We start from the raw sequence: 26,575 nt of genomic DNA, 5'->3' as shown, positions 1-26,575 counted from the left end.
CCAGAGTGTAAGTCATGTTGAATTATTCTCATCTGATAAACCTACTTTAATCATTAGCATTAAACATGATGGAGCCTAAACATTGTATCATTTAATCGTGAGGTTTGTGTCTTTAAATTAGGTTTGTGGCCTGAGACGTTTGGTTTAAACTTTACACAGGTTTAGGTTTAAAAACGGTCGAATAATTAAAAATAAACATGTATAGGCGTTCAGAAAACTGTGTTAACTCAATGAAAATTAAGAAATGCTGATAGATTTAGTGATAATTTTACTCTGAAGTGAGCGTTTGGGCTGCAGAGGTGTATTTAGTGAAAAAGTAAAAAAATATTTAAGTCCTGATCTGAGTTAGATTTGATTAGAAATGTGTATTTTATTTCATACTTTATAAATATTAGAAAATTGAATGTTTTTTGTGTGTTTTTGTTTATTTTTAGCAGCCAGTGATGTTCAGTTAGACTGGGTGAAATGTAGTTTGCATTGTTTGTGTTTGAATTTTTCTGTGATTCATTTGAATAATGTTGGTAATGTTTAATCTAAAGATTTGATATTTGTAATGTGATGAAATTATATATTTTTTTAAATCACTGTATACTAACCTATTTCTTTATTCATTAAATTACTTTTTAGTTTTAGGTTTTTTCCCTGACAGCGCTGGAACGCAAGGCTGGGTCCAGAGCTGGGCAGGACCTCCGGGTTTGGTCCCAGGTTTGCCTGAACCTCCGGGTTCGGTCCCAGACTGGGCAGAACCTCCGGGTTTGGTCCCAGGCTGGGCCGAACTTCTGGGTTTGCTCCCGACCTGGTACTTGACTCCAGAAGCAGCAGAAGACCTTGAAGAACCAGAAGACCTTGAAGAACCAGAAGACCTTGAAGAACCAGAAGACCTTGAAGAACCAGAAGACACAGACGCCCCTGAAGAAGGTGAGTATTCCCAGGAGTCACCACTTGGACGCAGTGTCTCCAGGAAGAGGTACGTAGACGGTTCTGAGGAACCTGCATCGTCCGACTCTGACAGTCACTGTGAGCCTGGGACGAAGAGGCCGAGACGGGACGACAGCTCTGACTCATCTTAGAGTCATCTGTACTTTTCCTTTTCCTGCTCCTCTCCATCTATGAGCAGAGTTCCCCGTTTGTACCCGGCTTCCTTGTTTCAGGTAAGTTGGCCTTTGCGTCTTGCGAGACGACTGATGTCCCAGGCAACGACTGGTACCGGGACTTTTTTAATGGTAAGGATTTTATTTTTTGTTTCTTTATGACAGGCCACAGTTGGAGTGGTTGTCCTGTCACTGTTATGAAAACATGCATAATATATTAGGTTGAGTTAGGTTAGAGTTAAAAATTAGAGATAACCTTTTTAATCCCAGCAAGTGAGGACAGGAGGAGACATCAACAGAGGACAGAGGCTAAAGAAGACTCTTTATCAACCACAACAATGTAAGTAAAAATACTGAACACACCTTTACTGTAAAAATAAACTTGACTTTATAATAATGCTTGTAAAATGTTAAACAGGAGCACCAGCATCCACAGCTGCTTGAGGAGGAAACATCAGCAGAAAGCAAAACAATTAATGTAAGTAAAGTCTCTCATTAGCACAGAAAGACACTGAAGTAATGTTTAATGTAAAAATAGAGGTGATTTTATACTAATGCATGTAAAATGTTGGACTGGAACAACGGCATCTACTGATGGAGGAGGAGGATGATGAAGATGGAGGACAGGAGCACCAGTATCCACAGCATCCTGAGGAAACATCAACAGAGGACAGAAAGACTTCTATTCACCAAAACAATGTAAGCAAAAATACTACACGTTTAATAAAAAATATGTAGACATTACGCTAAACTAATGCCTGTAAAATGTCAGACAGGAGTGCCAGCATCCACTGATGGAGGAGGAGGATGAAGAAGATGGAGGACATTAGCACCAGTATCCACAGCTGCCTGAGGAGGAAACATCAACAGAAAGCAAAACAATTAATGTAAGTAAAGCCTCTCATTGGCACAGAAAGACACTGAACTAATGTTTAATGTAAAAATAGAGGTGACTTTATACTAATGCCTGTAAAATGTTGGACTGGAACAATGGCATCTACTGATGGAGGAGGAGGATGAAGATGGAGGACAGGAGCACCAGTATCCACAGCATCCTGAGGAAACATCAACAGGGGACAGAAAGACTTCTATTCACCAAAACAATGTAAGCAAAAATACTACACGTTTAATAAAAAATATGTAGACATTACGCTATACTAATGCCTGTAAAATGTCAGACAGGAGTGCCAGCATCCACTGATGGAGGAGGAGGATGAAGAAGATGGAGGACATTAGCACCAGTATCCACAGCTGCCTGAGGAGGAAACATCAACAGAAAGCAAAACAATTAATGTAAGTAAAGCCTCTCATTGGCACAGAAAGACACTGAACTAATGTTTAATGTAAAAATAGAGGTGACTTTATACTAATGCCTGTAAAATGTTGGACTGGAACAATGGCATCTACTGATGGAGGAGGAGGATGAAGATGGAGGACAGGAGCACCAGTATCCACAGCATCCTGAGGAAACATCAACAGGGGACAGAAAGACTTCTATTCACCAAAACAATGTAAGCAAAAATACTACACGTTTAATAAAAAAAAAAAATAGGTAGATGTTACGCTATACTAATGCCTATAAAATGTCAGACAGGAGCACCAGCATCCACAGCATCCTGAGGAGGAAACATTACCAGAGGACAGAAAGACTTCTATTCACCAAAACAATCAATGTAAGTAAAGCCTCTCATTTACGCAGAAAGAATCTGAATACGTGTTTAATGTAAAAATAAAGATGATTTTGATACTAATGACTGTCAATTGTCTTGTTTGATTGCAGAGTTTTGCTTCAGAGGAGAATCCGACAGTTCCAGATGTTCGTCACCAGCACTGCAGTGTTTACACAGACTGCTTTGGTTTCAACTTTCTACAAAAAACTGTTGAATTTTCAACTCACTTTCCATCTGAATCCAAGCTCATCTTCATCACTGGGATGTTTCTTCATCAGTTCTTCGTACAGACTGACACAGCTCACACATGGAGAAGATGATTTATGGAATATGACATTTAGATTTTTCCTTTTCTCAACAGTATGATGCATACATCCCAACCCAAATTTCATGCATTTTTTTGGCTTAACTTGAGCCAATTTCCATCAATAAATTGCTAATGTATTATTATTGACTATTACTATTATTTTACACCAGGTTTTTGTCATGGTTCATGATTATTTATTGATCCTTTACAATCTAATGGTTCCCAGTGCTCTCCCAGTAGGTGTGACGTGGACATCTGCACACATGTAATGGTTTATAAATGAATGCACTCGTTCATGTGTGTAGTTATGTGTGCTAAGCATAACTACATACATATATATATTGTACAGTATAATAAAATGTTATTTCTTGTCTATACAGTGTCTGTGAGTATTTATTAGTGGAGTACGTATACCAGGCTTAACTCTAACTACATTCATCCATGAACCCTCACCAATTCATTTGATTTAATTTAATTTTGAACATAAACAAAACAACAGTGTATCTACTACAATGAAAATGCTAATAATTGTAATTTAGAAAACAATCAAACAAAGCAAAGTGAGAATAAATGATTAAAATCCTGCACGTGAAGCCTGTACATGTTCAAAAAGGAGTAGGAGGAGATAGAAACTTATATGATTCTAACCCTTATACTAACAAATAACTTTAGGCTTTAAAGTGAGGCAGTAACAAAGCTTTACTTCACTAAATTTGGCCCTCAAAGAGTTGTACATTTCAAAATGTTACCCCATGCTGTGAACAATTCCTGGTGGGAACCCTGATTATGTTTTATATTTATATATACAGTATATGTTCATATTCAATTTACTATAGGATGTTTTATGTTCTGTCTTATATATTTGTTGTTTCAAGGGCTCTTACAGAAAAAAAACTAGTAAATAAATGAATACCAAAAGCAGAAACATCTATTAGGAGTAAATATTTTTTTACTGTATTTTTTTAAATATCATTTTCAAATAATCAAGCCACTTTAGCCCTTCAGGATGTTAGTTGTTGTTAGCTTGTTTAAAATAATTTAGTTGGTTTAAAATATGGCATTAAAGGCTTGTTTCTTGTTCTGTTTAGATTGTTAAAAAAATCATTTTCTTTTAGTCTTGGTATTTTATTTTTTAATAACTTTACATGGTTTAATGTAGTTTAAACTAAGAATTTAAACTTGTGCCGTTTTGCTTCTTTTTACTTCAAATGAGCCCAAAAAGTTATTGATTTATCATATTTGACTTTGTGTTGGATTTCTTCTGTTTCAGGATTTATTTCATACGCAGTAACACATTTTTTCTGTGTTTAAAAAAAAAAAGTTGTAAATGTTTCCTTTTTTTTTAGCCAAAAATATATTTTCACAGGAATATGTTTATTTCAAGTTTTATTCATCCTGCTGTGATATGTACATTAAGAAAGATGACACACAAATTTACCTACATCTTTTTTCACCTTCAAGTAATAGAACACAAAAGTCCTGTTGGTAGGTTTTGTTGTTGTTATAAATACTGTAATTTCTCATGAAATGCACTAGATGACAGCAGATCTCATTATATCCTCAAAGGTTTGCAATGATTCTGTAAAAAAAAAAAAAATAAATGAAAAATGTTTGGGTCTCATTCTAAAAACACAGGAACCTCATCAACGAGAGAGATACTATATATACGTTTCTTAATAGAAAGTGTTTCAAAGTGTCAAACAAAAAAGGTCCACAGTGCTTCTAACACTGACAAGGGCAACTTGTGGCTCAGGGGCCACATGTGGCCTTCAGTATAATTTTGTGCAGACCCAAAGTAATTCTACAAAATAACATAAACCACAGCAACACAAAATTACACAAAATGACTCTAAAACTTTAAAAAAGGACAATAAAAATTCACAAAATGACAATAAAAATCAGCCAATCAACCCACTGCAAAGACATACGAAATCACAAAAAAAAACAAAACAGAAAAACACAAAATGACTACAAAAATAAGTTTAAACTAGACAAGACCTGTATTTGAAAGGCGAATACGTATTTGGCAATTAACAATTGGCAAAAATAACAACCTGTATCTGGATTTGTTGACAAGTTATATAATGCAGGAAAAACAGAAGACTGACCTTGACCTTAAATATGACCTTGAGCAAAGGTCAAAGCACACAAAATGACTACAAAAACAGAAATATCCACAAAATGACAACAAAAAAATGACAATAACAGCAAACGCTACAGAATGACTCGATGAACACACAAAATGACATAAAAAACAAAATGAATCCAAAAAACAGAAAAATACATAAATTGTCCCGATAGAGCAATTATTGGCGGAGTTACAGTAAATTAAAGTAATCACAGTGAGACGTTCAAAGTCTGTAGGAAACCTGCGCATCCTAATTAACTTTACGCGCAAAACCTGACGTGAAAGTAAACATATGGTCATGCTACGTAAATATATTATTTTATCAGTCATATAAAATGTTTAGAGAGCCCATATCAATGCATACACATAAAAAATATATATAATCGTGTATCTTTTTTTTATTTTTTTTTTGAACTTATTTTCATTGAAAATCTTCAATACAGGTCAAATACAACAAAAGAAAATCCAGTAGTATCAGCCAAAATGTAGGCACATCATACATTACTCCTTATATCTTCAAAGTAGAGCCAGCATCACAGTGGGGGAAGAAAGAAGAAAAGAGACAGTTTATAAACATACACGTGCATCTTCCTTCCCTTCTTTCTTTCAGCATGGAATAGTATAAACAAATCAGCCATTAGAAATGTATCTTTGCATTAAGGACCATTTATCCATGAATACATCAATTTTCATTTGCAGTCTTGCTGTTATTTGCTCCATATGGTACACTTCTTTTAGTTTGTTCTTCCATTGAGTAATAGTGGGGGGCTGAGGCTTGAGCCAAGAGACCGTAATCATTTTCCTTGCAACTAAGAGTAGTATTTTGAGTATAAATTTAATATCATTTAATCTTATGTTGTTGGGAAGAATTCCCAATATTAATAAATTAGGTTCTAATGGGATTTCAATGTTGAGACAATTCTTAATTTCTCCTTGTATGTCTTTCCAATAGTTAGTTAATTTTGGACAGTCCCAAAACACATGGGTATGGTCTCCCACCAGACCGCAGCCCCTCCAACACCGATCAGAGGTTCCACCAAACCTAGACGTGACAAAGGGGGTTCTAAAAAATCTAATTTTAGTTTTCCACTCAAATTCTCTCAGGCTTGGACTATTTGTTATTTTGTGTCCCTCCCGCAATGTCCGTTCCCAGTCATCATCTTTAATTATTATGTTCATTTCTAGTTCCCATTTTCTCTTAATTTCCTGTGTATTCTCTGTATTTTCTTGTAGTAATTTGTAAGCATGAGATATGTATCTACTGTTAATCTTCCCCTTTATTACATGAATAAAAAATTGCTCTAAATTTGTGGGTGGAGTTTGTAACAGGGTTATGTAATTATGCTTAACAAAATAATTCCTTACTTGTAGATATTTATAAAAATCTTGGGCTGGCAGGTCATACCTCTGCTGGAGTTGCTGAAAAGACATTAAACTTCCTCTTTCAACCATTTGGTCCAGCATAATAAGACCCTTTCCAGCCCAACCTTTAAAGCCAGAGGAAGGTGGAAACTCCAAATTATGATGAATTTGTATCAGTCTGCAAAGTGAACTCGGTAAGATTTAGTGTCTTTCTGATATTTGACCATATGGATAAAGTGGTTTTGACCCATTCATTTGTAACTTTCTTCTTCTCTTTTGACCATGCATCTGGATTTATAAATGGAATCGTATCAAGAAACATTCCAGGACAGTCTCCCTGTTCCATTCCAAACCAGATTGAGTCTTCCTCTTGACACACCCATGTCAGCAGAGACCTAAGTTGAGCTGCGTAATAGTAATTTTTTAAGTTTGGTATATTCAATCCACCAATTTCTTTAGGGCACATGAGAGTTTTGAGTCTAATTCTTGGACGTTTATTTTGCCAAATAAATTTTGAGAGCCATTTATTGAGTGTTGTAAATGTAGACATTGGGATTTTAATAGGTAGTGACTGAAATAGAAAAAGAAGTCTTGGTAATATGTTCATTCGAATTGTTTCTATCCTGCCTACTAGTGAGAGGGGCAAAATTTCCCACCGTGTGAAGTCTTTTTTAATTTCATCTATCAATTTACTATAGTTAGCTGTAAATAATTGTGATGCTTTTGGAGTAATCATTATTCCAAGATATCTAAATCCTTGATTAGAGAGTCGAAAATGAACTTTATCTCTGGAATTTGTGGGCCATTGGCCTTTTAACATCATTGCTTCTGATTTTGACTGGTTTATTTGATAGCCCGAAAGATTGCCATAATCCTCTAAAGCGTTCATAAGTGGGGTCAATGATGTTGCAAGGTCGCTGATATATGGTAAAATATCGTCCGCGAAAAGTGAAATCTTATGTTCTTTATTATTCCCATCCTCAATGCCCCTAATATTTCTATTCATCCTGATTGATGCTGCAAGGGGTTCAATATTAATTGCAAATAAAAGTGGACTGAGGCAATCACCCTGGCGGACCCCTCTTTCTAAATAAAAGAAGTCCGAGCAGCATCCGTTCACTCTAACACGTGATTTGGGATTTGTGTATATAATCTTTATCCATTCCACGAACTGTGGATGGAAACCCATAACTGATAAAGTTTTATATAAAAACTGCCAATTGACCATATCGAATGCCTTTTGTGCATCAAAGCTGATTAGCATTGAATTTTGCTTATAGTTTTTGGCTTGTGTTATAATATTTAAAGTTCTTCTTATGTTATTGGTAATGTGCCGGCTTGGGATAAAACCCGTTTGATCTGGGTGAATAAGTTTCTTTATATGTTTTTGTATCCTTTTAGCTAAGATGCCAGTCAGTAATTTTAAATCATTACATAATAGGCTAATTGGTCTGTATCCTTCACAATGGGCTGCATCCTTTCCTTCTTTATGAATGACTGAAATTATGGCCTCAGGCCATGAATCAGGTATGTTACCATTCTTAAGTGTGTAATTAAAAACCTTAGTCAGTAATGGCAATAAAACATCAATAAAACATTTATAAAATTCTCCAGGAAGCCCATCAGTTCCTGGAGACTTGTTGTTTTTTAACTTTTTAACTGCTTCTCGTATTTCACCCTGTGTAATCTCTGAGATCATGCTTGATGCTTCTCCTGCAGATAATAAAGGAAGGTTTAGATTTGTAAGAAAGGCATCACACTTCTCCCCAAATTTGTCATTCATTGGATTTGGTTCCTCATATAGCTTTTTATAGAAGTTTGCAAATGCATTAGCTATTTCCTTTGGTCTGTATACCTTTTTATTAAGAATTGGATCTACTATATCATGTACTACTCTATCAGCTTGTATTTTGCGAAGTTGGAAACCCAACAGGCGACCAGCTCTGTTTCCCATTTCATAATATTTTTGTCTCGTAAATCTCAGAGCCCCTTCTACTCTGTATGTGAGAGTTTTATCTAATTCTTTTCTAGCTTCTTTTAGTTTTATTAGTATATTATTTGATCCTGAATTTTTATGTTCAATTTCTAAGAGCTTTATTTTATTTTCAATCTTGATTTGTTCCTCTAAGCGCTGTTTCTTTAATCTAGACGATATTTGAATCATTTTTCCTCTTATCACAGCTTTAGCTCCACTCCACAGGATAGGTGGGTCAACTTCTCCATTATCATTTATCTCCAAATAATCAATCAAAGTTTGTTTCAGCTCTTGAACTACTTCTGTATTGGTGAACAATGAAACATTTGCCCTCCAATATTTAAAGACGTTCTCCTTATTCAAACCAAGGTGTAAAATGCATGGTCACTCAGTGTTATTGTTCCTATTTGGCAGTCGCTTACTTTGTACATATGTTGCTGAGAGACGCAAAATAAGTCTATTCTTGAATAGCTATTATGGACATTAGAGAAGAAGGTGAAATCCCTCCTACTTGGATTATTATCTCTCCATGGATCCCCCAAACCCAATTCTGTTATCATGTTATTAAGTGTTTTTGTTTTCCTATTTTGCGGGCCCACCTCTGATGGTGTTCTGTCCAATTTACCATCTTGCACAGCATTAAAATCTCCCCCAACTATTATTATTCCCTTTGCATTCTCTGCTATGGTGTTTGCAATATCTTTAAAAAAGTTTTCATCATATTCATTTGGAGCATACAGGTTTAAAATAGACACTTCTTCCCCTTCTGATCGGCCAATTACCATAACAAAGTTTATCCCTGATTACCTTCTCTGTTGAAAAAGCTAGTGATTTACTGATTAAAATAGCCACCCCTCTTTTTTTTCCAAAAGATGCACTATATGTTTGGTTCACCCATTCTCGTCTAAGTTTTTTGTGTTCAAGCTCACTTAAGTGAGTCTCTTGTAGTAATGCAATGGAGCATTGTAATTTCTTTAACTGGCTCAGTATTTTTTTTTCTTTTTATGGGATGATTTAAGCCATGGACATTATATGTAACAACAGTCAACTTTCCCATTAAAGATTCACAGATTAATAAAGGAGTACCTCATTACTTTCTCATACACATTACAAATATCAGAGATTATGTACCTACAAATAAACAGTTGTATTTTCAGTGGATTTTTCTGAACAGTATTTTTATTTTTTATTGCTATTATTATATGAAATTCTTCTTAGAAAATTAAGGGATCATTAGCAGGTACATAGCGTTTACTTCACACAGTTTTCTCTACCCACATACATATTTTCTTTTTTATCGAACAATAAGCTTTTCAATTGGGTTATTTGTGGAAAAAGTGCAAATTAAGTGTTTGAATATGATTGCCGTACAATTTTTTTTTTAATGTTTTGTTTTTTTTATTGTTGATAACCCTGATTTATTTATTTTTTTCACACACATTGAAATATGTGTTCAGTGTGTCCAGTCTGGATGTGGTGTTTTTAATGACCCCCCTTTAAAACAAAAAAAAGAAAGAAAGAAAGAAAATTCAAAGCAATACATCCTGTATACATATAACACATTTTTTAACCAAATTAATGTTGGCCTAAGCTATGTCAAAAAAGCAGGTAAGCTGTTTACACTAATTATTAATAGGAATTTACGTTCAGGAAAAAAAACTATTTATGGAACTACATAAACATATATTGTATATAAATATACACATGACGGTGTACTGTATAAATATTGTCAATCAATGCAATTATTGATGACAAATTACAGAAAATCCCAGTTATGTCACTAGGAATGGCCCGCCACTAACATCCGGGAACAAATTCAGTCTTACATGAATCACGTGACAGTCATGCATTTTGGACTTCCGTTGTCGCAACTCTCTCTCTACGGCTCTGTCACTACTACACGTGAACAGTTAGGAGTCCATCCAACAGGGGGCGACAAAGCGCAGGAACGTCACGCATCGGGCGGATATGACGTGTGAGTGCTCGGACTCCGAAGCAAAGTTTGTGTGCAGCTCTGAGGCGAGTGTGTCTGTAGCTGTTGTCAGTAGGGATGTCTGAGCACAGACGGAGGACTCTGATCATCACTGACGGTCAGTGAGCTTTGTTTTCTCCCAGCACTGACTAACACTTTATAACTTCTCATCACGTGACTTTCAATCTCTGCAGATGAACGTACACAGGGAACGTGTTTGGTAGCACGAATCAAACAATGACAACTGTAACACCAGTGATAATAATAATGTGTTTTATACAGTGATTAATAATGTGATTTATACCGTGATAAATATCACATTATTGGTGCAGATTCTTCTTTTTTTATTTTGAAAACAAATGTGTTATAAAGAATTAATCACAATTTAATCATGACTGTTTGTAATAAATAATTGTTTTTAGTTTCTGTGTTAATGAATAAAAATAATGATTGATGACCATAGACGAGGAGACCAACCCGTTCTCCTTCAGAGAGTTCCTACGATCCAAAGAAGAAGAACCAGATGATGAAGAAGAAGAAGAAGCGGTGGCTCAGTGAGTGTGTGTCTGTCCGGATTGTAAATGTCACACTAACGTACCACTCATGCTCAGTGTGATGTCTAAATAAGTATATAGTGCGTTCACATTAGATAGTATGAAAAGATTGAGTAGGTGAGAAATTCTTGGATGTATACTTATTGGGGACATTTTTTAGGTGTGCACGGTGGACACACTAGTCTTGGTCTGTGTTGTAAATGTCCCACTAACGTCCGATACACTGCAAACTCAATGAGTATATACTGTCTACTATCTACTATAAGTATGACTAGGATGATGAGCGTTCCCACTGAAGTATACTTTTAAGTTTCCCAAGATGCATTTGGAACCTACAAAGACAAGAACCTGAAACCTTGATTGATTCTCTATCTTTGAAAGTTATACATTTTAAGTGATGCACCATTTTACATTCCACTCCCAATGCATCATGGGACGGTTGAGTATGACTAGTGTGCCCACCGTACGTACTACATACTATCTATCTAATGTGACGCACTGCATATTAATTTAGACAGTATGAGTGGTACGTTAGAATGACATTTACAACACAGCCTCTCTTACTGTTACTTCCTCCTGAGTGTGTCTGACTTCCTGTTTTCTCTGAAGGTTTTTATCACAACAGGAAGAAGGAGAGGAACCTTCCTACAGGAAACACATACAGCAGGTTATGATTGATGATTCTCACAGACAGAATGAGCTTCTAATGTTGTGTGTGTGTCTGTCTGTTTGTCTCTCTCTCTCTGTGTGTGTGTGTGTGTGTGTGTGTGTGTGTGTGTGTGTGTGTGTGTGTGTGTGTGTGTGTGTGTGTCTCTGTCTGTGTTACACTCAGAACAAACAACAACAAAAATATGAAAAATATTTATACAAAAAATATGCAAAATGACAACAGAAATGCATTAAAATATACAAAAAGGCTCCAAAAATACACAAAATTACTCCAAAAAACATACATTACAGAAAAATACACCAAACAACAACAAACATATGAAAATGACTCAAAATACACAAAACTAAATATTTATACAAAAATACACAATAACAGAAATGCACAAAACTACACGAAAAAAGATTCCAGAATCACACTGCAATGGCAACAAAAAACAATAATTAAACAAACAATGCATAAAAAGACAACAGAAAGATACAAAAATACACATAAGGGCTCCAAAAACATACATTACAGAAAAATACATCAAACAAAATTAAAAATATAAAAATGAGTAACAAAAACAATAATTATACAAAAAATGCACAAAAACACTACAAAAATACGCAATTACACCCCTTATGCTCCCACATGAATGCATACTTCCGAATAATGCAAGAAAGGTGTGTGTGTGTGTGTGTGTGTGTGTGTGTGTGTGTGTGTGTGTGTGTGTGTGTGTGTGTGTGTGTGTGTGTGTGTGTGTGTGTGTGTGTGTGTGTGTGTGTGTGTGTGTGTGTGTGTGTGCGTCTTACACTCAGAACAAACACTCCCTAATCATCATTAATAACTCAGGATAGAGGCTATAATCTCCTTTTGATTCCTAGTCTGATAAATATGAACAGATGATCTAACAGTGACACACACTGTAGAATGAAGTGTTCTTATGATGAAACTGTGAATGTGTTTCAGCTCGAGGAGGAAAACTCTGCTCTGAAGAGAAGCAACCAAGAGCTGCACTCAAGGTCAGACACCACAGCTCACTCTCACAGTGATATCATCCCTTATTGATCTGTTTATTCATTGCTTTCATCTATTAGATCGGTGAATCAATTTATATTCCTACGATCCAACTTAATCAATCGATTGTATTGATACAAGGAAACACAGCAGATTTTATATGGATGTGTTTTCAAAGCTCTTTTAATAATAAAGACGTTAGTGTCTGTGACATTATCGCCACATGCCAGCAGACAACAAAACATAGCATGTAGTAGAAATGGATGCTATCGCCTTTGGGGTCCAGTGTGTGGAAACACTTTGGCTTTAACTAGGCCTGGGCCGATAATCGAGAAATCAATTGACCGGATGGTAAATAAAATGAACTCGATAAGTTTGCCGGCCTCGGCATATTGTCATATTCATACATATTTGGCAGCGCACCTGTCTGCTGCAGACGCTAGAGTTAGCAATGGATATTAAACAGCAGATAACTCAGTCAGTTCTAATAATTTCTCAGTGAACCTGCAGCATAATTACTCTAAAGTATTATTCCACCGCCAGGCAATCTTAGATTTAGGTAAATCAAACAGTTATAGTCTGGTAGATGTGGCAACGCTTTGCTTTGGTTGTGTGTGGTTTTGCATTTGAGGTGTGGGTTTTTCTTAACAGAGACAGGGTTTATTTTATTGTTTTTGTTTGTGATATTTATTAAAGTGCAATTTTTTGCTAACAGAAGCTGAGTCCATTTTATTTTAATTATTTTAATTATTTTTTAAAAATATTTAAAAGTTCTTGACATTCTGATTACAATGGTAAAAAATACTAATGAGAAATACAAGTTGATTGCATTTGAAAGGGCTTGCTTGCATTTTTATGATATGTTATTACATTAGTGGTTAATTTCGTCTAAAAAAAAAAATGACAATAATATCATTTATCGGCAATAATTTGTGGGACAATATTTTGTCCAGCAAAATCTGTTATCGGCCCAGGTCTCGCTTTAACACAGAGATATTCTAAAGGAGTCGCTCACTGTGTCGACCACTGCCTTCACTGCAGCAGCACATGTAGCATTAGCTTGTTAGCATTAGCTCTGCAGAATCCTCAGGATAACCATCATGTTAAAAAGAAAAGTATCAGGTTCAACCACTTCTCATTTAACCTGAACAGATTTGTTGATACTAATATTGTATTATTTTGACTTATAAAACCAAGCAGTAAAGTCAGATAAACCTAATATGTAATTTTTTTGAAAATGTATTGAGTATTGAAAAGTTAACATCCTGTTAATTAAATGTTTTATTTAATTTAAAGACTATTCCCTTACAAGAAATAGGAATCTATGAAAGGTCACCTGCACTGTACAGTATCCAGGGCTTTACTTCACTCACACTGGCTACATTATTATTTTGGATTAAAAGTCACCGAATCGTTTTGGATTGAAAAAAAAAATCATCCATGAATTCAATCAGTAACAACAAATCTTTAATCATACCTAGTAATGATGTAATCATAGAAAGATCTACTCAATTTGGAATAAACAAAGTAACCAAAGTAAGACGTTGTCACACCAACATATCCATGTCCATGGTTTCTCTCTCTCTCTCTCTCTCTCTCTCTCTCTCTCTCTCTCTGTCACACACACACACACATACACACAGGGTGCAGCAGCTCTGTGAGGACTTGCAACAATCAAAGGTCAAAGAACAGAAAGAAGCTGCAGACCTGGAAACCATGTTTCAGAGCGTAGAACATAACCTACTGCTCACTACGGTAACAACTCCTACACAACCTACTTCTTACCGCAGTAACACAACTCCTACACAACCTACTTCTTACCACAGTAACACAACTGCTACACAACCTGCTGCTTACTACGGTAACATAACTACTTCACAGTAACTGCACACTCATTGACTTTGTGTGTGTTTTCAGAAACGAGCTGTGAAAGCAGAAAGTTGTGTTTCCAAATTGAAAGCTGAGATTCAACAGCTGCAGGTAACACACAAAAACATACAAACACACAGTACTTCAATATTTTCAGCACTGTGTGGTTTGTATTATAATAAATATATATTGTAAAATATCAACACATGTAGAGAATAATGAATGTGTGTCTCAGTGAAGACATCTAACTGATCTAACTGATGTAACTCTATGTTAAAGCTCACTGTTAGGACTGTAACACATCCATGGTCAGGGAGGCATCGCTGTTTGTGTATGTCTGCCTCTGTCTGCAGCTGCATCTGTGTGTGTCTGTGGCCTCAGTATGAGTAGCATACATGAGTCTGGTCAGTCCGTATTTGTCCCCCTGCATGTGTTTTATTTTTGTTTGTTATAGTCTGTAGTTTGAGGACAGTCAGTACATCAGCATGGGCCTATACAGGTTTCATGGTCTGTTCCTGACTCTGTACAATAAAACACTGCATTCCCCACAATCCTGTTCATCTGACTGTGCAAAGGAATAGGGCACAGCCTGGATGATCATCGATCAATAACCTGATCAGATCTGACCCACAGACACAGACGGACACAGAGTGTAAACAGACTCACACGGTTACACACATTTAGTGTGTGCTCATTTACATCCCTGATCAGCACACACACTTTTCTAGGATCATCCCTTGTGGAAAACCAAAATGAGCAGAATTCAATGTTTGTGTTCGTGTGTGTGCGTGTGTAGGAGGAAAATAACACACTGAAATCACAGTGTGAGGTCGTCATGACAATGAGAGAAAAAGCACAGACAGCCTCAGAGTACCTCAATAGGACTACAAGCTCTGCCCACTCAGCACTGAAGTCAGTATCCGACCTGTCTGTCTGTCTGTCATTGACGTGTCTTTCTGTCATTGACCTGTCTGTCTGTCTGTAGAACGCTGCTGGCTGAAGCAGACTCTCTTCGGTTGGTTTCAGATATTCTTCGATCCATCGACAGACTTTCATCTCTTCACTCAGACTCAGCGTGACCTCATCCCCTCATTCTGCACACACTCACTGTATCAGAAAGGCTTCGTATACTTCAAACAGCCTGTGCTAACAGTGCTAACTGTGCTAACAGCGCTGTCTCATCCACTGAAAACATGAGGATGTCCCTGAATGAGACAAACACAACGTGAGAGAGACTGACCCACAAAAACAACACAGCCGAAGAACAAAAATGACACTGGTAAATCAGGACTTTGCAGCAACAAAACTATGTAATAACAACACATTAATACACAAGAAGAACAAATAGTACAACAAAACCAGAGAAATGCTGACCTGAAAACATTCCATCAGTGCTGTGTGCACACTTTTATTTTTTATTGCTCTTTTGTTTGTTGTCCCCACACACACACACACACACAGTGTATAAAGCTGAGTTAAAGGTTTCTGTAAACTTTGTGTTTTTGAGTTTTCTCTGATTTCTGATCTTCAGTGTGCATGTGCGCTTTAAGCTCCACCCAACCACTAATCACCAACATATTTGAGGAAGTGATGTCATCCTCAGACTTACAACAATAACAGAGGATGTCATGCTGACCTGTCAGAATAAAAGTGAGAGAAAGGTGGACAGATGTTGTCCTCTGCTCTCGTGATAAAAAACATTCCTTTGGTTTCCTACTAAATGCGCCCTGACCTCAAAGGTCAAAGGTCAGCGAGCCTCACGCTGAACTGTTCTTATCCAATACACAGCAGCTTTTATTCTGAAGGTGAACACAGGATGCTGTGTGCCTGTGTGTTTTATAGTGACAGGCTGAAGCTTCGAAGGCTGGTTTGAATTTTTTCTTCAGATTTTGAATCTTCAGTGAAGACCATTGACTGGAGCTGTGTCAGTGAAGGACAGACAGGATGACGACTGCCAGCACCAGGTGAGCACAAACAACACAAAGACATGTTTGAATCATTGTTGGCTCAGACTAAAGATATCTGACAGAGTTACAGACAGACAGGCTGTGACGAATGGATGAAATGATGGATGGTGGAACAGATACAGTATATGGATGACAAGTCTGATTGATGATGAACAAAAGGATGGATGAACAGAGGGATGTAGTGGGTGTTGTTATTGATGTCACAGCAGCTCAGACAGGATAACTATAATAGATACTTTATAAAACCCAAAAAGAAATAAGACAGAAGAATTATCCATGCACATCTACACTACCAGTCAAAGTTTTAGAACACCACACTTTTTCCAGTTTTTTACTGAAAATTATTCAGGTTATTGTGTCATTGCACTCTGAAATGAAAGCATAGAACAAATAAGCAATTTAAGTTGAAAAAGATACTGTTCACCTGATGCTCATCGAGGGTGTGGTATCGCAGTGTGTTCCAATACTGCTTTTATGCAGATAAAGGAGGCTGGAAGTCACCAAGAAAAGTTGGTGTGTAGGAATTAGTACCACCAGCTTTCAAGGCTGATTCAACCTTCATTGCTGCAGAACAGCTTTAGATTGTTAACCCACTTTGTGTTCCCCATAAAAGGCCTATTTGTATAATTATGAAATGTACATTATTTTTCAGTTTTGGGTAACCAAACCTTTTTTTTTTTTTTTTTACCTCTGGCTGTACCATTTCAAGCTATTCATTGGACTTGCATGACTTGAATTGTAATAAGTAACTGGAAAAATTAGGGTGTTCTAAAACTTTTGACCAGGAGTGTATATGAATATATTTGTATGTTTATACGCATTTATATGTATGTATATATATATATATATATATATAATATATATATATATATATATATATGCATACATATATAAATATATAATATACATACACATACAGTGGGGCAAAAAAGTATTTAGTAAGCCACCAATTGTGCAAGTTCTCCCACGTAAAAAGATGAGCGAGGCCTGTAATTTTCATCATAGTTATACCTCAACTATGAGAGACAAAATGAGAAGAAAAAAAATCCAGAAAATCAACATGCAGCTAACTCTGCATTTCTGCCTTGGTGACCAATACCACGTTTCCGCAAAAGATCTTTCAAGGAATCAATGCTCTAACGGTAAAAAAAATAATCTAAATCTTTGTCAGACTCGCTGTCAGCCAAGGCAAATTTATCCCTCTTGATCATTGAACTCACACACGAGAACTGACCGAGAGCGACAAAGGCATCTGTATAGAATAAAAGGTTTGTCAAAAAAACCTCCATTCAATGTTGTTTTGGCGCCGTGCATTATGTTTAATCTGGTTGGTCGGCTATGATGCAATGCATTTGATTGTTGTATGGTCATTTCATTTTTTGTAGTTTCACCATGTCTGTTGATCATTTTAAAACAATAATTATAATTTACTCAGTAATGGTTGGGTGTAGAAATGTAATGAATGACTTTACTTCTTTTAAAATGTACTTAAGTACAGCTAAAATGACTTAGAAATATACTCCAAAATAACCCATAATTACCCATAAAAGCAACTCAATTACAGTAACGTCAGTACTGGTGCTTGTAATCCATTACTTTCACCTCTGCATATACAGTACGTATATACTCATAGTACATATGTGTGTGTGTATATACATACTCATGCTCATCTTTCTCTTCTGTTTCTTGACGAAGGCAGTCACACTCTCTTTTTCTCCCTCCCTTCCACCCTTATCTCTCCCTGCTGCTGCTTTGTCTGGTCCTGTGAGCCTAACAAGAGCCTCTCTCTGCGACTCATCCAAAAACGGAATAATGGAATTCATTAGTTGGTCTGTCATTGCTATCGACCAGATTTTTTTGACGAAAAGAACCGGGGGTGTTGAACCTGCATGTCCAAGTGGGACGTTTGTGGCTGGATACGCACTTGACCCTTGGAATAAGTGGCGAGTTGTGTGTCTGTCCATCCTTTCCGTGGAAGACGTGGAGGACATCTACATGATTGGAATAATGATAGTAGGCATGCTGCTGATCGTAGCTGGTGGCTTCCTAATCTATCGAAAAGTCCGTACTCCGCTGGCGACTGTTTTGGAAAAGCTGCCAGTGATTTCTGAAGGATGTAGCAGGGCTCTGAACTCTCAGACTCATGTGTTGGTCGATATCAAAAGCAATCTCGAGCTGCTTATGGATCGTCTACACGTTTTGGATAACAACTGGGAGAAGTTGGAGGCCCGGCTTGGAAGTAATAGCTAGGCCACTCATTGGGTTACAGCAGAGAGACCCAGGACAGAAGGCTATTGAAAATTGACAGCCTGTATCAAAACACATTGCTTATCTACCTTTCGGCTCCCCAGCTAGCCAAGACTAAAGCCAAGGTTGTCTCATCTCTTATCACCAGGAAGTTTCTGCAGACGGCAGCTCTTACCCCCACTCCCTCCCCCTGCTTCCCGACATTCCCAGCTGGAACTGTTGATGCTGAACTGTTGGCACACGTCATCTGGCTGTTGTCAGTAGCGCAGCTACAGGTCTTCAATTTCAGTCCTGCACCCCTCTCCATGGAGGCATCCTAAACAGGTGCCTGAGCCACCTCATCTGGCTCTACTCAGCTTGAAGGAGCAGCGGCTCTACTCCAAGCTCCTCCCCCTCTCTTTAAGGAGAGCCCCGCCCACCTACAGAGGAAACTCATTTTGATCATTCTGATTGATTTTCAGGCGTCTCTGATGTCGTTCATTTGATGTTTGAAGTTGATCAAAAGAGTTAAACCTTTAAATAAAATCATATACTTCACAAAGTAATTTGTGGCAGTCCAGGTCCAGTCCCACCATCCTGTAGTTCATCATCATTATCCGTGCTGATCCATCCTCACTGTTCACAATGTCCTCGTGTCTTCATGAAAGTCTGGATGCTTTGGTCCAAACCTGAACCTGAACTTGTCTTCTTTAGAGTCTCTGGCTCCACGAACATACCCGGAGCAGATTTTGGATCATCTCATCTCAGAGCTGAGGTCAGACTGGCTCACATCTCCAGCATCAAGAAGAAGGTCCTGGTCCAGTCCAGGACCAGAACCCAGCTGGATCAGAAGATAAGAACCCAATCCATGTCCAAACCCCATCAGTCAGAGAGCACGACCCACAGGAAGTCCCCCAGAAGACCTCCAAGACCAGAGAAGAAGAAGAATCATCCATCCTCCCTCGGAGACAAAGGTACTCATTCACCCATCATTCAACCACCTGTTTATCAAACCATCTGTTCATCCATCCATCTACTCATCCAACAATCTGCTCATACATCCATCTACTCATCCATCTGTTCATTCATCCATCGGTTCATCAACCCATCTGTTTATCCAACCACCTGTTCATCCAACTATCTGTTCATTTATCATCTATCTACTCATCCAACCATCTGTTTATACATCATCCATTTACTCATTCAACCATCTGTTCATACATCAGTCTACTCATTCATCTGTTCTTCCATCCATTGGTTCATTCAACCACCTGTTCATCCATCCATCATCCATCTATTAATGTTTCTTAAATGTTCATGTTCATGTGACTAAGATGATCCAAAAGTCTGTACCTGTTGTCAGAGCTGAGTGTGTCTGTTGTCTGTCCAAAGGTCAGTTAAAGCTTTCCATCCTTCCACAGGAGACACACATCATCATTCACAGTGAGTGCAGACACACACTCAGCTCACCATCAATCATTATTATTAATCAATAATAATCATCAATCATTATTTATCAACAACAGTCAATCATCATCAATCACCAATAATTATTATTAATCATTCATAATAATTGTTATTCAGTAATAATATTAATCATTTCAGTCATTAATGAATATAAATAATTAATAAACGATAATCAGATGTCAGATCAAGACTCCCCTCTCTCACGCTGTGAAGAACACTCGTGCTCACACAATGCTTGTCGATAGAACAGGCTCAATACTGAGTTCTGTCTTTACAGTCCAACAAGCCAAAGGTCTGATGGGGCGGAGTCAAAGGTCATGTGACTCCTTTGTGACGGTGAGGATGAATACCTTGGTTAGAAGGTTGTTGATTGCAATCCTGTCCTGTGCACTAAGTCCCTGTGTTTACAGCTGACCGTGACCTCTGACCTCCATCAGTGTCTAAGCGGAAAAACCCAGACCGTCACCACCACCAGGAACCCCGACTACAACCGAAGGTTCAGCCTGTGAGTCACTGACATCATCAATGACATCACTACTGATGTCATTAAGTGTTATACCCTAACCCCTAACCCTTTGTTATCCTAACCCTAACCCAAAAAATGCCAACAGGGCTTCAAAGATGTCATAATTTAGCAAACAACACTTAATGCTTAATGACAGTGCCATGTCATAATAATAACAGCGTAATGTCAGCCTTATGTAAACCCCTTCAAATAGTGTTATCACATCTGTCTGTGTGTGTGTGTGTGTGTGTGTGTGTGTGTGTGTGTGTGTGTGTGTGTGTGTGTGTGTGTGTGTGTGTGTGTGTGTGTGTGTGTGTGTGTGTGTGTGTGTGTGTGTTTGTGTGTGTGTGTGTGTGTGTGTGTGTAGGAGGATCACTGACAGGCTGATGCTCTGCAGGTTGTTGGTATCTGTTTACAGGAGGTCAGCTGACCACAGGTGAGTAATGGCATCACATGATCAAGTGATTAGTTGGCTTTGTTCCCTGGGGAACCTTTGCTGGAGATGTCGCTGGTGTCGTGGGCCGGGTCGGGCTCCCACCTCGGCTCACTTGGGGAGACCTTCTGGGTTGGTGTGTGGCGTGTGAGGTGCTGGGGGGCGGTGCTATTGGGCCTCCCCTGGGGTCGCGCAGAGTGGAGGTGTGGCCTGTGGCTTCTGACCTGGCTGATCCGCATCAGGAGTGGTTGGTCTGCTGGCTGGGTGCCCCGGGCCCCATGGTCGCTCTACCGTGACAGGGGTGTCTGGGGGGTGGTTCTTTAGGTTGGGCCTCTCGGGGCATGCTCTCCTGCCATCTGCTCGGGGACTGGCTTTGGTTCAGTGTGGGTGGGGGTGGGGATGTTGGCAGGGGGTCTTGGGGTTGGGATCGGTGGCGTGGTGCACTGGGTCCTTGGATCCTTGGGGCTTTCTTGGGTGTGTATGTGGGGGGCGATGGCTGCCTTTCAGCTTGGGATCTCGGGGGCATCTGGGGGGCTGTTTGGTTGTGGAGGGATGGCCTGGGGCTCCTTGGTCCCTGCTCTTTTTGCTGGCTTGGCTGCATCTTCGGTCCCGGGGTGGCACATGGGTTTGCAGTAGCGGTTCTTGCACAAACATTGGTCTTGGAGGCACTGGCATGCCTTGGGCTGTGGGATAAACTTATGCTGGGCTTAGACACGTTGATCCCAAATACCAGTTTTAGATATAACCACTCACTCCTTCCCTCTGTTCATGGCCACCACCATTTATACCTAAGCTCCACACTTGTCACTAGACAAGTCTGGAGCTTCTCCCCCACCTAGATGTAACACTGCCAATTTTCCTACCCTGATTCCCTCTTCCCTGTTCCCTTCCCCCTCACCTAGGTGTAACATTGCCCTCTTTTTTTATATCCTCCCTATAATTAAGTGTTTCTTACCCTTCCTTATATAGGGCTGGTGATGGTCACAATTATGCAATTAAATTAAATCAATTTATTTAATTGCAATAACAAAACATGCATCACTGTCTTTAAAAAGAGTGCACTTTTTGTAGTGTTGACCTTAGACAGCATGTGCAGACAAAGGGAAAACAATAGTTTTGCCTGTCATGTGTTTCAGGTGCCGACAGCTGATTGGTTGTATGAGCTTTGGGATTGGCTCTCTGGTTTTATCCTGTAAGGTGAGTTTCAGCCAATCATTTCTCAGAGGCAGGTGTCACTCAGCTCTAAGCCCCAGCTCTCTGTGTGAAGCTGGTCTCTGATTGGTTCTTCCTGCTGGGAAAGGAATGTGGGCGGAGCAAACACCTTCGAGTGAAGCCGAAGCATGGCCGACCTATCAGAACCCTGAGAAGAGCCAAAGGTAAGAAAGGACATGAAGTCACACTGACCACTGATTAGAAAGCATTTAATCAACAATAATAATTAATAATCAATAATCATCGATCACCAATAATCATTAATCATCACACTGATCACTGGTTAGAAAGTTTTTAATCAACATAAAATCTTTAATGTTCACACAATACTGTAAAACTTTTATCAATAAGACACATTGTTTGAATTTGGAACACAAATATTAGAATCAGATAAACCTCCCCCTGGGAATGGAACCCATGCTGCCGACGTAATTGACAGCCATGTGGTTTAGCTAATAAAAAGAATAGATCTATTCCTTTTCCAAGTCCGCAGAGCACACGTGGACTGGTTGGACCTGCTCTGAGGGTGTGGAGCTGGTCCACAATCCAGGACCAGAACCAAATTAGTCTGTGTGTATGTCTTTCTCTGTGTGCATGTGCGTGTGTCTTTCTGTGTGTGTCTGCGTGTGACTCTGTGTGTGTGTGTGAGAACATACATCTCCCCAGTCCCCTGGAGGTCCTGCTGGTTACTGTGGTGATGTGAAGTCCTCAGTAATCATGTGACCTCTTCACTACCTTAGCGTCCCCCCCGCCCCCCTTCTGAGATGTGAGTCTCAGTGAAAGTCTCTCTCTGTGTGTATCACTCTGTGAACAGCTCGGCCCGGTCAGGAGATGTTCTGGAAGAGTTCAGCGCTGCTCTGGGATGCCTCCACACACCCTCACCACCAATATGATTTTCTATCTGCAGCAGGATCCACTCCAGAACCAGAACCAGAGCAACACAGAGAGGACTTTGGCTCTTCTGTCCCCACAAGGTCGTCCAATGTCCTCCACAAGCAGGAGAAGAGCCACACACTGGACCTTCAACACCTCCACAAATCTACAGCAAACACAGGCAGAATGACTGTGAGTACACACACACACACACACACACACACACACACACACACACACACACACACACACACACACACACACACACACACACACACACACACACACACACTTATAACACTGGTGTTAAAGGTCAAATTACAGGCATAACACAACTGGATTGTTTGTGCTACAAGGAAAATTGTGTATCTCTATATACATCTGTGTGTGTGTATTCAGGCCTTTTTACAGTTTTCCCGTAAAATCTCATCAAACATTCACATGTGATGAATTATAGAGTTAGCTGTGGTTATATCAGGCAACATACACGCGTGCGTGCGCTCACACACACACATACACACACACACACCAATCCATCTGCAACTGAAGGACTGACCACACAGTAAACAAATTACACACAAAGTAAACATGGTACACACGCTGTAAACGAAGTACACACACAGTAAACAAGGTACAAACACAATAAACAAGGTACACACACAGTAAACATAACACACACAAAGTAAACATGTTACACACATAGCAAACAAGGTACACAAAGTAAACATGGTATACAAACAGTAAACATATTACACACACAATAAACAAGGTACACAAACAGATCAAGTATACACAAAGCTGTGTTCAGACACAGTGATGTACCCTGATGTTTGTATTAAAGCTGTTATAAAGTAATAAAAACGCTCTCTGTGCTCCTTGTTTCATCATGGTTTGTGACCCACAGACACTTTCTGTAACTGATTGTGTCTGTGTTTGAAACTGGTTTTAGTGGTTAAAGAAGCGGACTTGTAATCGGTGGGTCACCACTTCGAATCTCACCTGGTCCATCACTGAGGGATGTTGATCAGTCCCTTAATCCCAACTGCTCTTCATGGAGGGGTTAAAAGCAGACAACAAATTATGTATATCTAGCTCTACATATGTGACAACAATAAAGTATATTCTATTTTATTCTTATCAGATTACTCACAGTGAGGAGCGGTCCTCACAGAGACTGAAGACCAGGTGTGTTGTTCACTGCCACACGTCCTGTGTGTGTGTTTCCTGCCATTCTTTTCCCTGCTGGTTCCCACACACTCTCTAGTTACTGTGTGTGTGTGTATATAAAGCAGTGCAGGGTGAAGTGGGAGCAGCAGGAGAACATGCACACCATCCACCGTCTGTGTCAGCTCTGCATCGGACAGAACCTTCCTCAGGTCTGTGCTGGTTCTGCTTTTTCTATGGAGGACTGGTTTGGATCAGCTCTGTGATGTTCTTGGTTCTGGTCCAGGACCTGCTCTTGTAGTTGTGGTTCTGGTCTAGATTAGTTCAGTCTGAAACCAGGGAGCTGTTTCTAACTGTTCCTGCAGTGTCTGCGCGCTCTTCATAGCTTTTTGCTTGCCGCACCTTTGTAGGCGTATCCCTGAAAGTCAGGCATGGTTGCAGTGCACCAGGACCTGTAGAGAATTAGAACCCACAGTGCACCAGGACCTGCAGGAGATTAGAACCCACAGTGCACCAGGACCTGTAGGAGATTAGAACCCACAGTGCACCAGGACCTGTAGGGGATTAGAACCCTCTGTGCACCAGGACCTGTAGGGGATTAGAACCCACAGTGCACCAGGACCAGTTGGGCATTAGAACCCACAGTGCACCAGGATCTGTTGGGGTTTAGAATCCATAGTGCACCAGGGCCTGTAGGGGATTAGAACCCACAGTGCACCAGGACCTGTAGGGGATTAGAACCCACAGTGCACCAGGACCTGTTGGGCATTAGAACCCACAGTGCACCAGGATCTGTTGGGGTTTAGAATCCATAGTGCACCAGGGCCTGTAGGGGATTGGAACCCACAGTGCACCAGGACCTGTAGGGGATTAGAACCCACAGTGCACCAGGACCTGTTGGGCATTAGAACCCACAGTGCACCAGGATCTGTTGGGGTTTAGAATCCACAGTGCACCAGGACCTGCTGGGCATTAGAACCCACAGTGTATCAGGATCTGTAGGCGATTAGAACCCATAATGCACCAGGACCTGTGGCAAATTAGAACCCAGACTTGGTTTTAGCTGTGGTGATTCCTCACAAAGGAATGGGACAGTAGTTCCACCTGTGGCTCAGTGTCAGGTGACACCTAGAGCATCCAATCAGAGCCTCATGTTTACAGAGTTTTGGAGGCACAGAGAAATACTGCAGAGTTGTTAGCATCATTCATCACTCAGTGAGAGCAACAATGACATTGATCACAGTCACATGTTACTGATCACACTGCAGCAGCTTTACAAATTACCCATCACCATTATTGATTTATAATTTATTATAATGAGCAGTAATCTTCTGTATTAGCACTGAACATCTGTATTAGCGCTGACCCATAGGTGGAGTTTGTGGGGGTGGGGGGGAATATTGCCCCAAAATCTTAAAAAAAAAATATTGCGCTGTGCTGCACTACAATCCCCCAAATAGGTTGCCTGCACAGGGTATGGTTTTTATCTCCTGCCAGAAGTGTTTGCTAAGGACGAGCTGACCTTTTGCGTGTGTGTGTGCGTGTGTGTCACTGCAGCTTGTACTTTAATAATAAGAATCAGTAAATTCATGTCTTTGTTATTTGCTCTCACTGGATGGTCAGATAATCAGGAGAACATGTAACACACACACAGTGCTGACTTGATGCTGGAGTTACATTGTCACAAATGTAGTCAATTTATAGTTCATATCTGGATAAAATAAGTATACAGTGGTAAAATGTATTGTAATGTCATAAGGACAGTGTAGCAGCACAGGCCTGTAGGTCTTTGTGCCAGCAGCACCATCTAGTGAGTGAACGTGTGCAGTGCATGTGAATGGACAGTGTGTAGCTGTGACTGATATGCAGACGTGGAGCAGAGAGGAGAAGCAGAATATCCCCAGATGTTCAGCCAATGGCGTGCCTCGTAACAGAGAGCTTTAGTGGAAACCAAGCTGAGCATTTCCATGGTAACCATCTTTTCTTACAGGTCAGGGTCACTCGAGGAAACAACGGCTTTGGTTTCACCATCTGCTGCGATGCACCGGTGCGAGTGCAGGCCGTGGAAACAGGTGAGCCCTGAACCAATCAGAGCCCCGAGGGCTGCTGGGCGCGCTCTGATTGGCTGTGTGTT

At 39.5% G+C, this 26,575-nt stretch overlaps 1 protein-coding gene and 3 long non-coding RNA genes across 11 annotated transcripts in view; all 4 read left to right on the top strand.

Moving 5' to 3' along the window:
- The first annotated feature begins 1,501 nt into the window (after positions 1-1,501).
- LOC114470180 (uncharacterized) lies at positions 1,502-1,974 on the top strand. The gene is made up of 2 exons (XR_003674837.1): positions 1,502-1,790; positions 1,864-1,974. It is a non-coding gene; the product is annotated as an uncharacterized LOC114470180 (long non-coding RNA).
- A 176-nt stretch (positions 1,975-2,150) lies between these two features.
- Positions 2,151-2,671, top strand: LOC114470178 (uncharacterized). Its single transcript, XR_003674835.1, has 3 exons — positions 2,151-2,196; positions 2,270-2,384; positions 2,507-2,671. It is a non-coding gene; the product is annotated as an uncharacterized LOC114470178 (long non-coding RNA).
- A 33-nt stretch (positions 2,672-2,704) lies between these two features.
- LOC114470177 (uncharacterized) lies at positions 2,705-3,211 on the top strand. Its single transcript, XR_003674834.1, has 2 exons — positions 2,705-2,764; positions 2,872-3,211. It is a non-coding gene; the product is annotated as an uncharacterized LOC114470177 (long non-coding RNA).
- Positions 3,212-14,684: 11,473 nt separating this feature from the next.
- The window catches only part of LOC114469947 (regulator of G-protein signaling 3-like), a 30,789-nt gene continuing 18,898 nt past the window's right edge, over positions 14,685-26,575 (top strand). For 2 of the 8 annotated variants that reach the window (XR_003674812.1, XM_028457866.1), the window contains exons 1-13: positions 14,685-14,705; positions 15,391-15,506; positions 15,621-15,873; positions 16,481-16,558; positions 19,502-19,761; positions 20,180-20,230; positions 20,532-20,590; positions 20,665-20,759; positions 21,127-21,195; positions 22,329-22,389; positions 22,460-22,568; positions 23,219-23,469; positions 26,432-26,513. Coding sequence is in view for 7 of the 8 variants with exons in the window: in XM_028457866.1 (XP_028313667.1) it covers positions 16,539-16,558; positions 19,502-19,761; positions 20,180-20,230; positions 20,532-20,590; positions 20,665-20,759; positions 21,127-21,195; positions 22,329-22,389; positions 22,460-22,568; positions 23,219-23,469; positions 26,432-26,513 (1,057 nt within the window). In the remaining variant the exon portion in view is untranslated. The remainder of the gene's footprint in view (positions 14,706-15,390; positions 15,507-15,620; positions 15,874-16,480; positions 16,559-19,501; positions 19,762-20,179; positions 20,231-20,531; positions 20,591-20,664; positions 20,760-21,126; positions 21,196-22,328; positions 22,390-22,459; positions 22,569-23,218; positions 23,470-26,431; positions 26,514-26,575) is intronic. The other 6 variants (XM_028457873.1, XM_028457872.1, XM_028457867.1 and 3 more) reach the window with 6 other exon arrangements.

Source organism: Gouania willdenowi, chromosome 9 (assembly GCF_900634775.1).
Source record: "Gouania willdenowi chromosome 9, fGouWil2.1, whole genome shotgun sequence".
Classification (NCBI taxonomy): Eukaryota; Metazoa; Chordata; class Actinopteri; order Blenniiformes; family Gobiesocidae; genus Gouania; species Gouania willdenowi.
This window is presented reverse-complemented; position numbering and strand designations above follow the sequence as displayed.